Raw genomic sequence first — 14,270 nt, 5'->3', positions numbered from 1 at the left:
TAAATCTTTCAATCCGTCGTCGGGGTCAAGTTGTAAGTGACGCACATCCGGCATCGTTCGTGAGGTATTTGCGTGTGAAACCTACATGCGATCGATATTGAACGAAAATACGGTGATCGCATACACATCGTTTATTCCTCATACATTGGACGTTTAGTAGTACGAAACTAGTCAATTGAAACGTGTGACATCCCTCATACGATTTCGGTGTCTGATGCTATGTGCGCAGGTGTGCGCTCTGCACAGCAGCTTAAAAAAGGTCTGCTTCAGAGCGCAGCTGAAAAGCTGCGTTCTGAAGCGCCTCACAATGTCTGTCATGCACTAATCTCTGTCAGTCGGTCACTATCTCTGTCCCTCTCTCTCTGTCCATGTCAGTCTATCCCCCTCTCTCATATACTCACCGATCCCCGATCCCCGGCGCTGCACGGCATTCACACTGCTGAGGCGGCTTTTACTGTTTTGAAAAAGCCGGCCGCCCATTAAACAATCTCGTATTCCCTGCTTTCCCCGCCCACCGGCGCCTATGATTGGTTACAGTGAGACACGCCCCCCACGCTGAGTGACAGGTGTCACACTGCACCCAATCACAGCAGCCGGTGGGCGTGTCTATACTGTGTAGTGAAATAAATAATTAAATAATTAAAAAAAACGGCGTGCGGTTCCCCCCAATTTTAAAACCAGCCAGATAAAGCCATACGGCTGAAGGCTGGTATTCTCAGGATGGGGAGCTCCACGTTATGGGGAGCCCCCCAGCCTAACAATATCAGCCAACAGCCGCCCAGAATTGCCGCATATATTATATGCGACAGTTCTGGGACTGTACCCGGCTCTTCCCGATTTACCCTGGTGCGGTGGCAAATCGGGGTAATAAGGAGTTATTGGCAGCCCATAGCTGCCAATAAGTCCTAGATTAATCATGTCAGGCGTCTATGAGACACCTTCCATGATTAATCTGTAAATTACAGTAAATAAACACACACGCCCGAAAAAATCCTTTATTGGAAATAAAAAACACACACACATTCCCTGGTTCATCACTTTAATTAGCCCCAAAAAGCCCTCCTTGTCCGGCGTAATCCAGGATGCTCCAGCGTCGCTTCCAGCGCTGCTGCATGGAGGTGACCGGAGCTGCAGCACACACAGCCGCTCCGGTCACCTCCACACAGCAAATGAAGACAGCCGGCGATCAGCTGAGCTGTCACTGAGGTTACCCGCTGTCACTGGATCCAGCGGTGGCCGCGGGTAACCTCAGTGACAGATCAGCTGATCGCGCTACTCACCTCAGTTGCTGACCGGAGCTGACCGGAGCGGCGGTGAGTAGCGCGATCAGCTGATCTGTCACTGAGGTTACCCGCGGCCACCGCTGGATCCACCGCTGGATCCAGTGACAGCGGGTAACCTCAGTGACAGCTCAGCTGATCGCGCGGCTGTCTTCATTACCTGCGTGGAGGTGACCGGAGCGGCTGTGTGTGCTGCAGCTCCGGTCACCTCCATGCAGCAGCGCTGGATGCGACGCTGCATCATCCTGGATTACGCCGGACAAGGAGGGCTTTTTGGGGCTGATTAAAGTGGTGAACCAGGGTATATGTGTGTGTTTTTTATTTCCAATAAAGGATTTTTTCGGGCGTGTGTGTTTATTTACTGTAATTTACAGATTAATCATGGAAGGAATCTCATAGACGCCTGACATGATTAATCTAGGACTTATTGGCAGCTATGGGCTGCCAATAACTCCTTATTACCCCGATTTGCCAACGCACCAGGGTAAATCGGGAAGAGCCGGGTACAGCCCCAGAACTGTTGCATCTAATGTATGCGGCAATTCTGGGTGGCTGTTGGCTGATATTGTTAGGCTGGGGGGCTCCCCATAACGTGGAGCTCCCCATCCTGAGAATACCAGCCTTCAGCCGTATGGCTTTATCTGGCTGGTTTTAAAATTAGGGGGGACCGCACGCCGTTTTTTTTAATTATTTAATTATTTATTTCACTGCACAGTATAGACACGCCCACCGGCTGCTGTGATTGGGTGCAGTGTGACACCTGTCATTCAGCGTGGGGGGCGTGTCTCACTGTAACCAATCATAGGCGCCGGTGGGCAGGGTAAGCAGGGAATACGAGATTGTTTAATGGGCGGCCGTCTTTTTCAAAACAGTAAAAGCCGCCAGAGCAGTGTGAATGCCGTGCAGCGCCGGGGAACGGGGATCGGTGAGTATGAGAGAGGGCTGCTCACTTCAGTCACTTAGGAGATTAGCGGTCACCGGTGAGTCCTTCACTGGTGACCGCTAATCAGGACGCGACACAGACAGAGCCGCAGCATGACCATGAAGTCGGGTGAAGTTCACCCGAGTTCATTCGGACAGTGCGGCTCTGTCTGTGTCTGCTGTCATCTGCCATTCAGCTCTGCTACATGGATGTCTATGTCTGCTGTCAGCGGCCATGTAGCAGAGCTGAATGGCAGATGACATAGTAAAAACGCATCCCTACACATTACACACGCTTGTCAAGTCAATAAATAAAAAAAAAAAAGGGTGCCCGATGCATACGTCACAGAACACATGATCTAAAGGATCGCACACAAAATTGATCAATTTAACATAGGCTACTAACGCACGTGTGACAGCAAATGAACGACCTACGTGCAATCTCATTAGATCGCATATGCGACCTGGGCGTGTCACATCGCATACGAGATCGCATCCCTAATTGTAAGGTGTAAAGCTGGCTTTAGATGTGAATGTTGTATAAAATCTAAAGCTACAAGAATATCTATACCGAAAGAAAGTGAGACAAAAAGCACAAGACCACTTGATTTGGTGCATAATGCCGTATGTGAACCCATCAAAGTGACAACATCAGGAGGCAATAGATAAATAGTGACTTTTATAGATGACTACTCAAGATACACAGTCACATACTTGATCAAGAACAAAAGGGAAGTTTTCAATAAATTAGTAGACTACATAACAAAGTCGAATAACAAGTTTCAGAGGAAGCCAATTGTCATTAGAAGTGATATAATGGAGGTGAATTCACAGGACACAAAATAGAAAACTACTTAAGACAAAATGGTATAGAGCATCAAAAGACTGTTCCATACACACCTGAACAAAATGGGGTAGCAGAAAGGAAAAACAAAACTCTGACTGAAATGATAAGATGTATGCTAACAGATTCCAAACTACCAGAGAAATATTGGGGTGAAGCAGCAATGACAGCTACTTATCTACAAAACCGACTTTTTTCTAGAAAACTGAAAAAAACCAAACCCATATGAACTGTGGCAGGTTAAGAAACCAAGTGTGAATCATTTAAGAGTTTTTGGATGTAAAGTTTTTGTATTTATTCCAACAGAAAAACATTCCAAACTTCAAAACAGATCCATAGAAGGAATATTTGTTGAATATAGTGAAAATTGCAAAGGGTATAGAATCCTACATCACAAAACAGACAGAGTTACAGTGAGTAACAGTGTGACATTCATTGAGGATCTAAATGAAGACACTATATTTTCACTGGAAACAAAAAATGAGAAAAACAGCAGTGATATAGCTGAAAGAACATCTGATGAAAAAGAAGTTGAAATTGATGAAAAACAGAATACTGAAAGTGAAGAGATACAACTACAAACAGACACAGAACCAAGACGATCAATAAGAGAAAACAATGGAAAACCACCAATACGTCTTTCATGCAAGGCAAGTACAAGCAAAATTTATGAGTCCACCTCTGGTGAAGACATATCTCGACTTCCTGAAGAAGAAGCTAATAAATGGATAAAGGCAACAGAAACAGAAATTAAATCCATGCATGACTCAAAGATATGGACACTGACAGAATTACCAGAAGGAAGAAAAGCTATAGGATGTAAATGGGTTTTTAAAGTAAAATACCAAACAGATGGCACAGCTGAACGATACCAAGCAAGACTCGTAGCTAAAAGTTATTCTCAAAAATATGGAGAAGACTATGATGAAACATTTGCTCCAGTTGTCAAATGTACAACAATAAGAACATTGTTTGCAGTAATGAAACAAATGGAGCTGAAGCATCTGGACGTAAAGACAGCATTTTTGAATGGAGATTTAACAGAAGATATTTACATGGAACATCCTCCAGGATTTAAAGATAAAAGTAACCTGAACATGGTTTGTAAACTACAGAAACGTATACACGGTTTAAAACAAGCTGCTAAAGCGTGGAATGATAAAATCAGAGGTGCTCACAAATGAAAAATTTCAAAGAAGCAAAGCTGATCCTTGTCTATACACAAAAAGACTGATGGACAGATGGATCTATGTGCCTATATATGTTGATAATATTTTAGCTTGTTTTGAAAAAGAAAGGGATAAAGAGGACATACTAAAAATTCTAAATCAACATTTCGAGATCAAAGACTTGGGAAATGTGAAACAGTACCTAGGAATACAGATAGAAAGAGAAGATGAAGTTTCCTACTTAATCAAAATCACATGATTCAAAACATAATCGAAACATTTGGATCGACGGATGCAAACACAGTAAAGTCTCCAATGGAAACCAATTATCTTAAAGAGATGAATAGCGAGCAAAATGTGTTACCAAATAATGAAGAGCACAGAACAGCAATGGGAAAATTACTGTATCTAGCAACTGTTACAAGGTCAGACATTGCAGCAGCAGTAGGAATTCTGAGTAGAAAAGTGTCGAAGCCAAATAAAAAGGATTAATATGCCATGAAAAGAGTAATACGTTATTTGAAAGGAACTAGCAACGTTAAACTGAAACTACCTATAAGTGATAAATGCACTCTAACTGGATACGTTGATGCAGATATGGCTGGAGATCCAACTGACAGGAAATCTACCAGTGGCTATCTTTTCTTTCTCTCAGGCAGACCAATTAGTTGGACTAGTAAAAAGCAATCTATAGTAACGCTGTCGTCAACAGAAACAGAATATGTTGCAGCAGCACATGCGAGTCAAGAAGTTCTATGGTTAAGACAATTGCTAATAGACCTAGGACAACCACAGTTGAAACCAACAAAAATAAATGAGGACAATCAAGGATGTCTTGTTCTTGCTCAGATGGAAAGAGTTAACCCAACCAAGCACATTGATGAAGTGTCATTTTTTGAGGGATCACCAGGAACAAGGAATCCTAAAATTAAAATATTGTACAACTGAAGATATGAAAGCAGATATTTTCACAAAGGCATTGAATGCTGAAAGACATCAGAGACTAATGAAGAAATTAGGCTTAACTGAATAAGTCATTAGAAAGGGTGTTGGTATATGCAACAGATGAGGACTTCTTTGTCTGTGTGAAGGACTTTATGCTGATTAACAGTAGATGGCAATGTGTAAAGTTTCCTTGCTCACTGTAAGGTGTTAAATACTATTTGTATAGAGTCTAGTGCAAGGGTACAAGGGAAACACAGACACAGGTTTGCTAAACAGTTCTTGTATTACTTCATACAAGTAAGTGCACAAAACATGAAGGGTTAAACAGTTGCAGGGTGCAGAGGCTGGGAACAAATTAATCAGGAATGGATCCTCAAAGTTCAGCAGAAGTGTCAAAGTATAATTCAGTCTCTCTTACTGTACTTGTAAACGTCCATGGCAGAGCAGAAGGGTTCCTGTGTGGTCACGAGGTCAAGGATCCAAAACAGAGGATGGCAGAAAAGTAGTTCTTCCAAAGACTTCAGAAGATCAGGTTACAGGCAGGCTGCTAACAGGATTCAGAAGCACTGGTCCATCAGCTGAGATGGCTTAAGCAGGTAATTGGCAGGGAACAGGGCGGGAACATAGAAGCTGAGGAATCCATATTGACTGAGGGAAAAAGTGAGGGCAACAGAACAGGAAGCAAGATGGCCTATGAAGAAAAAACAGATTAAAGCAAAATGACAAAACAAGGCAAAAAGTCAGAGAACCTCACACTCCCTGTATTGTAAAAAATCTCTTCTTCCTGGTTTTAATTTCTTTTCCTGATGCAGTGCTGTATGACTGTGCATATTTTTACCTCATGTTCTGAGGAGTAAAGAGCTTGTTATCCCATGTAATCTGCTCTGTGAACTTTCTTTTACAACTGGGAAGCTAGAAACTGTGCAAAAAAAGGGAGAATATTTGAAGCCTGAGAACACTATCACAACTGTGAAACACAGGGCTGGCAGCCTCATGTTGCGGAGTTGTTTTGCTGGTGCACGTCACAAAATAGATGGCATCATTAGAACAGAAGATTGTGTAGCAATACTGAGACAGCATCTCAAGATATGAGCTAGGAACTGAAAGCTTGGGTGGAAATGGGTCATCAAAAATAGACAATGACATAAAGCATACTGCCAAACTGGTTACAAAGTGGCTTAAGGATAACAAAGTCAATGTTTTGGAGCGGCCATCACAAAGCCCTGATCTCAAGCACATTGAAAATTTATGGGCAAAGCTGAAAAGGCTGGTGCGAGCAAGGAGACCTACAAACATGGCTCAGTTACACCAGTTCTGTCAGGGGGCATGGGTCTAAATTCCAACCACCTATTGTTAGAAACTTGTGGAAGGATATCCAAAATGTTTGACCCAAGTCATACAGTTTAAGGGCAATGATACAAAATACTAATGAAATGTATGCAAACTTTTGACTTTGCAGAAAGTAATACAAATACATTAAAACATTATCTCTCTCTTTATTGTGGTATTTGTAAAATATAAATAATTTTGCTCCCTAATTGACCTAAAACGGAAAAGGTTTATTCTGATTTCATTTCAGATAGTGAGAAAAACATGCAGATGTGTCTTTTTAGATAGTATATGCAAACTTCTGGTTTCAACTATATGCTGTATAAGGTTTACTGGTGCTGGCCACAGTTCATAAGGGAAAAATCTGCTGACAGAAATGCTTAGCATTTTTGAAAACTTCATGGTAATTAAAAATGATCAAAAAATTAAACATAAGAACAGCATGTCGTTTTTTTAATAGAAATAATAGGAAGAATATTTCAAGCATTTTTTGAGCTATTTTCCAGGATTAGTTTTAAAGGGATCGGCTAATAAAAACTCCAAAAAACGCTGCATAAATAATAAACGCTCTTCAATGGAAGCATGATTTAACATTACTATTCTAAAGTGTTTTGGGAATAAGCCATACTTAATTTGTCAAGATGCAAAAAAATAGTCATGTAAGTATAATGGAAAAAGTTCCCCAGTCAAAATGTCCGCTACAACTAATGAACAAAAATAGGAGATAATAAATATATGATATATAGTACAGACACAGCCCTGTGGGTTATAAGTTGTGTGTGTAATCAATGGGTTAATAGTGCATGGTCAGAAGGAGTAAAACCTACTTGAGTACTGGGAGAATGGTGTATAATCCTCATTTCCCTCCCCCGACGTACATTTCACTTCCTGAGGTGGTGTGTTTCATATTTCCTTAGGGCCCTTATTGTATATTATTGCTGTACTTTTTTATCTTACATATTTTAATTGTGATATCAATAAAATGTACTTTTTCATTCCAAGTTTTGTCTCTTGTCCTTAGGAGATATATTATCTCATACCTATATTATTTCCTACTTAATGTATGTCTGAATTGCTCCATATGACTTAACAGAGGAGAAAAAAATGTTTTTGATTCATTTTGCTAAGCTATCTAATTATATCTTTCTTTGTAGAAGCAACAGGCGCTGAACAAAATGCAGGCAGTATCCAACCTGATGTACCCAATGAACCTTCATTAAAAAATAACGTAAGAAACTATATTTTTTCATTTACATTTAAAACAGAATCTTACTTGTGCAAATTTTGCATGAATGAATAGTGCGTTTTTGTGCAATCATTTTTTATTGTGAAAACAATGGCTGGAATGGCTAAAAATGCAGGAAAAAAAGCACTAAGATGGCTGCATGCCCACGATCAGGGTTCACAGCGATTTGGACGTAGCATGTTTTCACTGCATCCAAAACGTCACCCAAGTTAACGGGCCTTGTCTGTGTCCTGTTCGTGATGCCAGAATAAAGAAGCTGTGTCGCCCAGGGAAAGGGGGTACTCGGTTCCGGGCGGTTGCAAATTGAATTGCCACTCTGGTGGCCATTGCCCGGTCCCGTGCCCTGGGGCTTCTCTTGTAAAAGGGGAATTACTTACAGTAGAACGTTAGTGTTTGTGATGCCACCTGCGGGTTGCAGTTAAGGGTGTAGAACCGCCGTTGCTGAATGTGGGTACTCCCAGGGCTGGTGGTGGTTGCAGCAATGATGTTGGGCCCTCCACAGGTAGAGCCGTGCCTGGGAGTTGTGAAGGGCAATAACGGAGACCACACAACTGGTTCAGGTCCCATGGAGTATCAGTGCCAATGTAGTGACCCAGGTTGCTCTGTCCCCGGCCCTCTCTGTTGGTTGAGTCCCTGTAGCATACAGCGTTTGGGGCCCGACTGTCCCTTTTGGGGTACTAGTCTCCTTCTCCGTACGGCGGTCAGTGTGGACCCTGTGGGGAGGTAAGTGTCCGAACCCCGATCCTAGTTTACTGCTGATGCCCCTGGTTTATTTGGTTCAGTAAATCCATGAAGGTGTCCTCACCATGCAGGTGATTATCAAGCCGTGTAGAACTGGCGCCTGATCTAGGGCCCTGTGCCCCATGTATGCTTCGGTACCTGCGGTACTTGGCCGTACCCGCCCTGGCGACCTCTCTCCTGTGCCCTCGGGTCACCATTGCACGGACCCAGCTCGAGCACGTCCGCACACCTCTCTGTGTGCCCCTATTCTCTTCATCCCCTCCCACCAGGCTGGCTAATCCCAGGACTCGTTCCTACCTCTAGGCGACTATCCCCCTACTTGATTAACCCTTTAGTCCCGGTGTGGAGTGGAGAACTAGTATTTTGGTTGTGCTTTGGTGGAATCGGCACTGCTACTCCAGGTCCCAGGGGGTAGGTCCCCAAGAGGATGCAGTTCCTTGTAGTGCCCTGAGTGGTTCAGGGGTGTTACATAATATATATATTATATATATATATATCCAGTAAAGACCAAAAGTTTAGACACACCTTTTCATTCAAAGAGTTTTCTTTCTTTTCATGACTCTGAAAATTGTGGATTTACATTGAAGGCATCAAAACTATGAATTAACACATGTGGAATTAAATGCTTAACAAAAAAGTGTGAAACAACTGAAAATATGTGTTATATTCTAGCTTCTTCAAAGTAGCCTCCTTTTGCTTTGATTATTGTTTGCACACTCTTGGCATTCTCATGCTGAGCTTCAAGAGGTAGTCACCGGAAATGGTTTTCACTTCACAGGTGTGCCCTGTCAGGTTTATTAAGTGGGATTTCTTGCCTCATAAATGAGGTTGGGACCATCAGTTGTGTTGTGCAGAAGTCTGGTGGATACACAGCTGATAGTCCTACTGAATAGACTGTTAGAATTTGTATTATGGCAAGAAAAAAGCAGCTAAGTAAAGAAAAACTAGTGGCCATCATTACTTTAAAAAATGAAGGTCAGTCAGTCCGAAAAATTGGGAAAACTTTGAAAGTGTCCCCAAGTGCAGTGGCAAAAACCATCAAATGCTACAAAGAAATTGGCTCACATGAGGACTGCCCAGGAAAGGAAGACCAAGAGTCACCTCTGCTGTGGAGGATAAGTTTATCCGAATCACCAGCCTCACAAATCGCAGGTTAACAGCAGTTCAGATTAGAGACCAGGTCAATGTCACACAGAGTTCTAGCAGCAGACACATCTCTAGACCAACTGTTAAGAGGAGACTTTGTGCAGCAGGCCTTCATGGTAAAATAGCTGCTAGGAAACCACTGCTAAGGACAGGCAACAAGCAGAAGAGACTTGTTTGGGCTAAAGAACACAAGGAATAGACATTAGACCAGCGGAAATCTGTGCTTTGGTCTGATGAGTTCAAATTTGAGATCTTTGGATACAACCACCGTGTTTTTGTGCGACGCTGAAAAGGTGAACGGATGGACTCTACATGCCTGGTTCCCACCGTGAAGCATGGAGGAGGAGGTGTGATGGTGTGAGGGTGCTTTGCTGGTGAAACTGTTGGGGATTTATTCAAAATTGAAGGCATACTGAACCAGCATGGCTACCACAGCATCTTGCAGCGGCATGCTATTCCATCCGGTTTGCGTTTAGTTGGACCATCATTTATTTTTCAACAGGACAATGACCCCAAACACACCTCCAGGCTATGTAATTGCTATCTGACTAAGAAGGAGAGTGATGGGGTGCTACGCCAGATGACCTGGCCTCCACAGTCACCAGACCTGAACCCAATCGAGATGGTTTGGGGTGAGCTGGACCGCAGAGTGAAGGCAAAAGGGCCAACAAGTGCTAAGCATCACTGGGAACTCCTTCAAGACTGTTGGAAGACCATTTCCGGTGACTGCCTTTTGAAGCTCATCAAGAGAATGCCAAGAGTGTGCAAAGCAGTAATCAAAGCAAAACGTGGCTACTTTGAAGAACCTAGAATATAAGACATATTTTCAGTTGTTTCACACTTTTTTGTTAAGTATTTTATTCCACGTGTTAATTCATAGTCTTGATTTCTTCAATGTGAATCTACAATTTCCAGAGTCATGAAAATAACAAAAACTCATTGAATGAGAAGGTGTGTCCTCCAAATTTTTGGTCTGTACTGATATATATATATATATATATATATATATATATATATATAATATATGATGAAAATTATTGTCCAAAATGAAAAATTATGGAGAAGGTTATGCCTTTAAATAGGGCAAATGGGAAGAAAATAGCATAATTGATATTTAGGTCAAGACATTATTAAGGTAAATCTGTCACCAGGTTTAGCTACATCTGGGATATAGCAGAGCTGTGACTAAAACTTAACGTTTGGGGGAAAATAAGGGTGTATCCGGTTTGATCATACATCATAGGGATCACTTTCAGCTAATTAGCCTTAGGCCACTCTCTTTCTCTCCCTCTTTCTCTCTTGCTCTCTCTATTGCTCTCTCTCTTTATTTCTCTCTTTCTCTATTTCTCTTTCGCTTTCTCTCTTTTTTTCTTTCTTTCTCTTGCTCTCTCTTTCTCTGTCTTTCTTTCTTTTTCTCTCTCGTCTTCTTAGGCTTAGACCACTCTGTGGCAGAGCATTTATTAGGTTATGATTGAGCTCTGCAGTGGAAGGAACTGCCTACCTGCCTGCTCATATAGACAAAAAGACTGACTGCACTCACCAAACTGAGGTGTGAACCGGTGCATAATTGAACATGACATAAAATACAAAAAAAGACAGTTTGCACTCTGATAATGCTAAAGTATGGAATCCATGAATGTGTGAACACTTCACGGCCTATCTCACTGGGTACCTACACTATGCTGAAGCCTCTCTCTGGGTTAAAAACCTCCTGTGTATGGGCAAGTAGGAACCTGCTATATAAGATAAGATCTTAGATACCAAGTTACGAGATATGCCGTGAAGTGGCAACTGGGCAGATACACAAATGGCCATTTATATATATGCTAAATATCTAATTTTTCTTAGATTTTCCTTAGCAGTAATGCAGGTCCATGTTCACACATTTATGGTTTCCATACTTTAGCATTATCAGAGTGCAAACTGTCTTTATTTGTATTACCTGCCTGCTCATGACATATTACTGTTCTTATGGAAAACTGAAAACCCTGGGATATTTGGCTGAAAAATTAAAAGTTGATCAACATCTTTTGTATATGGCTGACATGTTTAATCTGGAGAGGGAGGCTAACCTGCCAACATAGCAAAGGGATCAGTCATGTTAAAATCTAAGGTTCACCATCTTCGTCTTCTTTTCATTGGGGCACAGTTTTGAGTTATTAGAAAATTTGCTGAATATCTTGTAATTTGTTAACTTTTTTTTAGTATTTATAAAATTGTTCATTAAAAGTATTTATTATTGCAGGTACTGGAAACATACAAGCTGGAAAAAGTACCTCATGGTCGGTGTATCATTTTAAATAACCATGACTTCAGTGAAGCCAGGTCAAATAATATTCAAATGAAAGACAGAAATGGGACACAAATGGATGCAGGTAAGGGTACTTTTACACTTGCGTTAATTTCCTTCCGTCACAATTCGCCCTTTTGGAAAACAGCGGAATCCGTTAATGGATTCCGCTGTTTCCCATAGACTTGTATGGATGACGGATTGTGCCAAAAGGACCTGCGTTGCTTCCGCTGGCCGACGCTGTGTTGCGTCCGCCGGGCGGAAGGAACCCAGCATGTAACGTTTTTTGAGCGGCGGAATCCTCTATTTTTCACTGCGCATGCTCATCTTTTTTATTTTTTTTTTTCAATCACAGAAACTTTATTTTGTCTCTCAGTGGCAGAACATTCAGCTGAGCGCCCGGCCGCCGGCATGTGAGAGCTCTCAGCTGAGCGCCCGGCCGCCGGCATGTGAGAGCCCTCAGCTGAGCGCCTGGCCGCCGGCATGTGAGAGCTCTCAGCTGAGCGCCCGGCCGCCGGCTATTGAGAGCGCTCACCTGAGCGCCCGGCCGCCGGCATGTGAGAGCTCTCCGCTGAGCGCTGGCATGTGAGAGCTCTCAGCTGAGCGCCCGGCCGCCGGCATGTGAGAGCTCTCCACTGAGCACCGGCATGTGAGAGCTCTCAGCTGAGTGCCCGGCCGCCGGTATGTGAGAGCTCTCAGCTGAGTGCCCAGCTGCCGGCATGTGAGAGCGATCAGCTGAGCGCCCGGCCGCCGGGTGATCAGCTGATCGTTCACAATAGTCTGCACTGTAAAAAAGAAAAAAAAAGCAAAAAAAAAAGCAAAAACAAAAAAAAAAGCTTTCTGTTGTTTTGTACGATCCGTTGCATCCGTTGTGCCATTATATGCAACGCATCTGTTGCATCCGTCACACAACGCAATGCAACGGATGCCATTCAACGCAAGTGTGAAACTAGCCTAGCAAAAAAGGCTTTAATCCAAGGAATCAACAAAGAACAAATATAAACATGCAGCTATGCTTATTTATCTGTTTAATTCCAGTACAGAGAGTTTTATGCTGAAAGACTTTCAATGACTATTAGCCTGTAGTGGTTTTTAACTATTTCAATAGATCAGTAGTCTAAAGCGGGCTTTACACGCTGCGACATCGCTAGCCGATATGTGGTGATCGCTGCCATATAGAACATTATTGCTACGGCAGCGTCACACGCACATACCTGCTCTGCGACGTCGCTGTGACTGGCGAACTGCCTCCTTCCTAAGGGGGCAATTTCTTCAGCGTCACAGCGACGTCACTAAGCGGCCGCCCAATCAAAGCGGAGGGGCGGAGATGAGCGGGACGAACATCCCACCCGCCTCCTTCCTTCCTCATTGCTGGTGGGACGCAGGTAAGGAGAGGTTCCTCGTTCCAGCGGCGTCACATGTAGCGATTTGCCACAGGAACGAGGAACAACATCGCTACTGCAGCAACAACGATAATTGGGAATAGGGGGGCATGTCACCGATTAGCGATTTTGAACGTTTTTGCGACGATTCAAAATCGCTAATAGCTGTCACACACAACGACATTGCTAACTCGGCTGGATGTGCGTCACAAATTCCGTGACCCCAACGACATTGCTTTAGCGATCTCGTAGCGTGTCAAGTCACCTTAATGCCTTCAGATCTCCATTTCAGAACACTTAGGGTAAGAACGCACTTTGCTTTTTTGCTGCTTTTTCAACTGCAGCGTTTAATACCAAAATGGATGTGTTCTGCTTTTCAAGCAAAGTCTATGGGAATTTGGGTTTCTTGTCCGCACTATGCTGCTCAAACTGCAGCCTTTTTGTTGCAGAACTTTGGTCAAAAACTCAGCTTTGCAGTGCAAAACCCAAATGGCAAAAACAATTGACATGTCAATTGTTTTTGCCATTTGCGTTTTGAGCTGCAAAGCTGAGTTTTTGACCAAAGTTCTGCAACAAAAAGGCTGCAGTTTGAACTGCATAGTGCAGACAAGAAACTCAAATTCCCATAGACTTTGCTTGAAGAGCAGAACACATCCATTTTGGTATTAAATGCTGCAGTTGAAAAAGCAGCAAAAAAGCAGGTAAAAAGCAAAGTGCGGTCACACCCTTAAGGCCGCTTTACACGCTACAGTTTATCTGACGATATGTCGTCGGGGTCACGGTTTTCGTGCTGCGCTTCTGTCATCGTTAGCGACGTCGTTGCGTGTGACACCTACGTGCGACTCCGAACAATCGCAAATAGAGTGAAAATTGTTGATCGTTGACACGTCGTTCAGTTTCTAAATATTGTTCGTCGTTTGGAACGCAGCAGACATATTGGTACGTTTGACACCCTGCCAACGACGAACAACATCCAC

The 14,270-nt window shown here is 42.9% G+C and overlaps 1 protein-coding gene across 1 annotated transcript in view; it reads left to right on the top strand.

Annotated features, from left to right (window-relative positions):
* Window positions 1–14,270, top strand: part of LOC142245979 (caspase-8-like) — a 121,274-nt gene that overhangs the window by 58,280 nt on the left and 48,724 nt on the right. The window contains exons 6-7 of the mRNA XM_075318986.1: window positions 7,643–7,716; window positions 11,867–11,996. Of these exons, the coding sequence (XP_075175101.1) occupies window positions 7,643–7,716; window positions 11,867–11,996 (204 nt within the window). The remainder of the gene's footprint in view (window positions 1–7,642; window positions 7,717–11,866; window positions 11,997–14,270) is intronic.

Source organism: Anomaloglossus baeobatrachus, chromosome 7, assembly GCF_048569485.1.
Source record: "Anomaloglossus baeobatrachus isolate aAnoBae1 chromosome 7, aAnoBae1.hap1, whole genome shotgun sequence".
In the NCBI taxonomy this organism is placed as follows: Eukaryota; Metazoa; Chordata; class Amphibia; order Anura; family Aromobatidae; genus Anomaloglossus; species Anomaloglossus baeobatrachus.
This window is presented reverse-complemented; position numbering and strand designations above follow the sequence as displayed.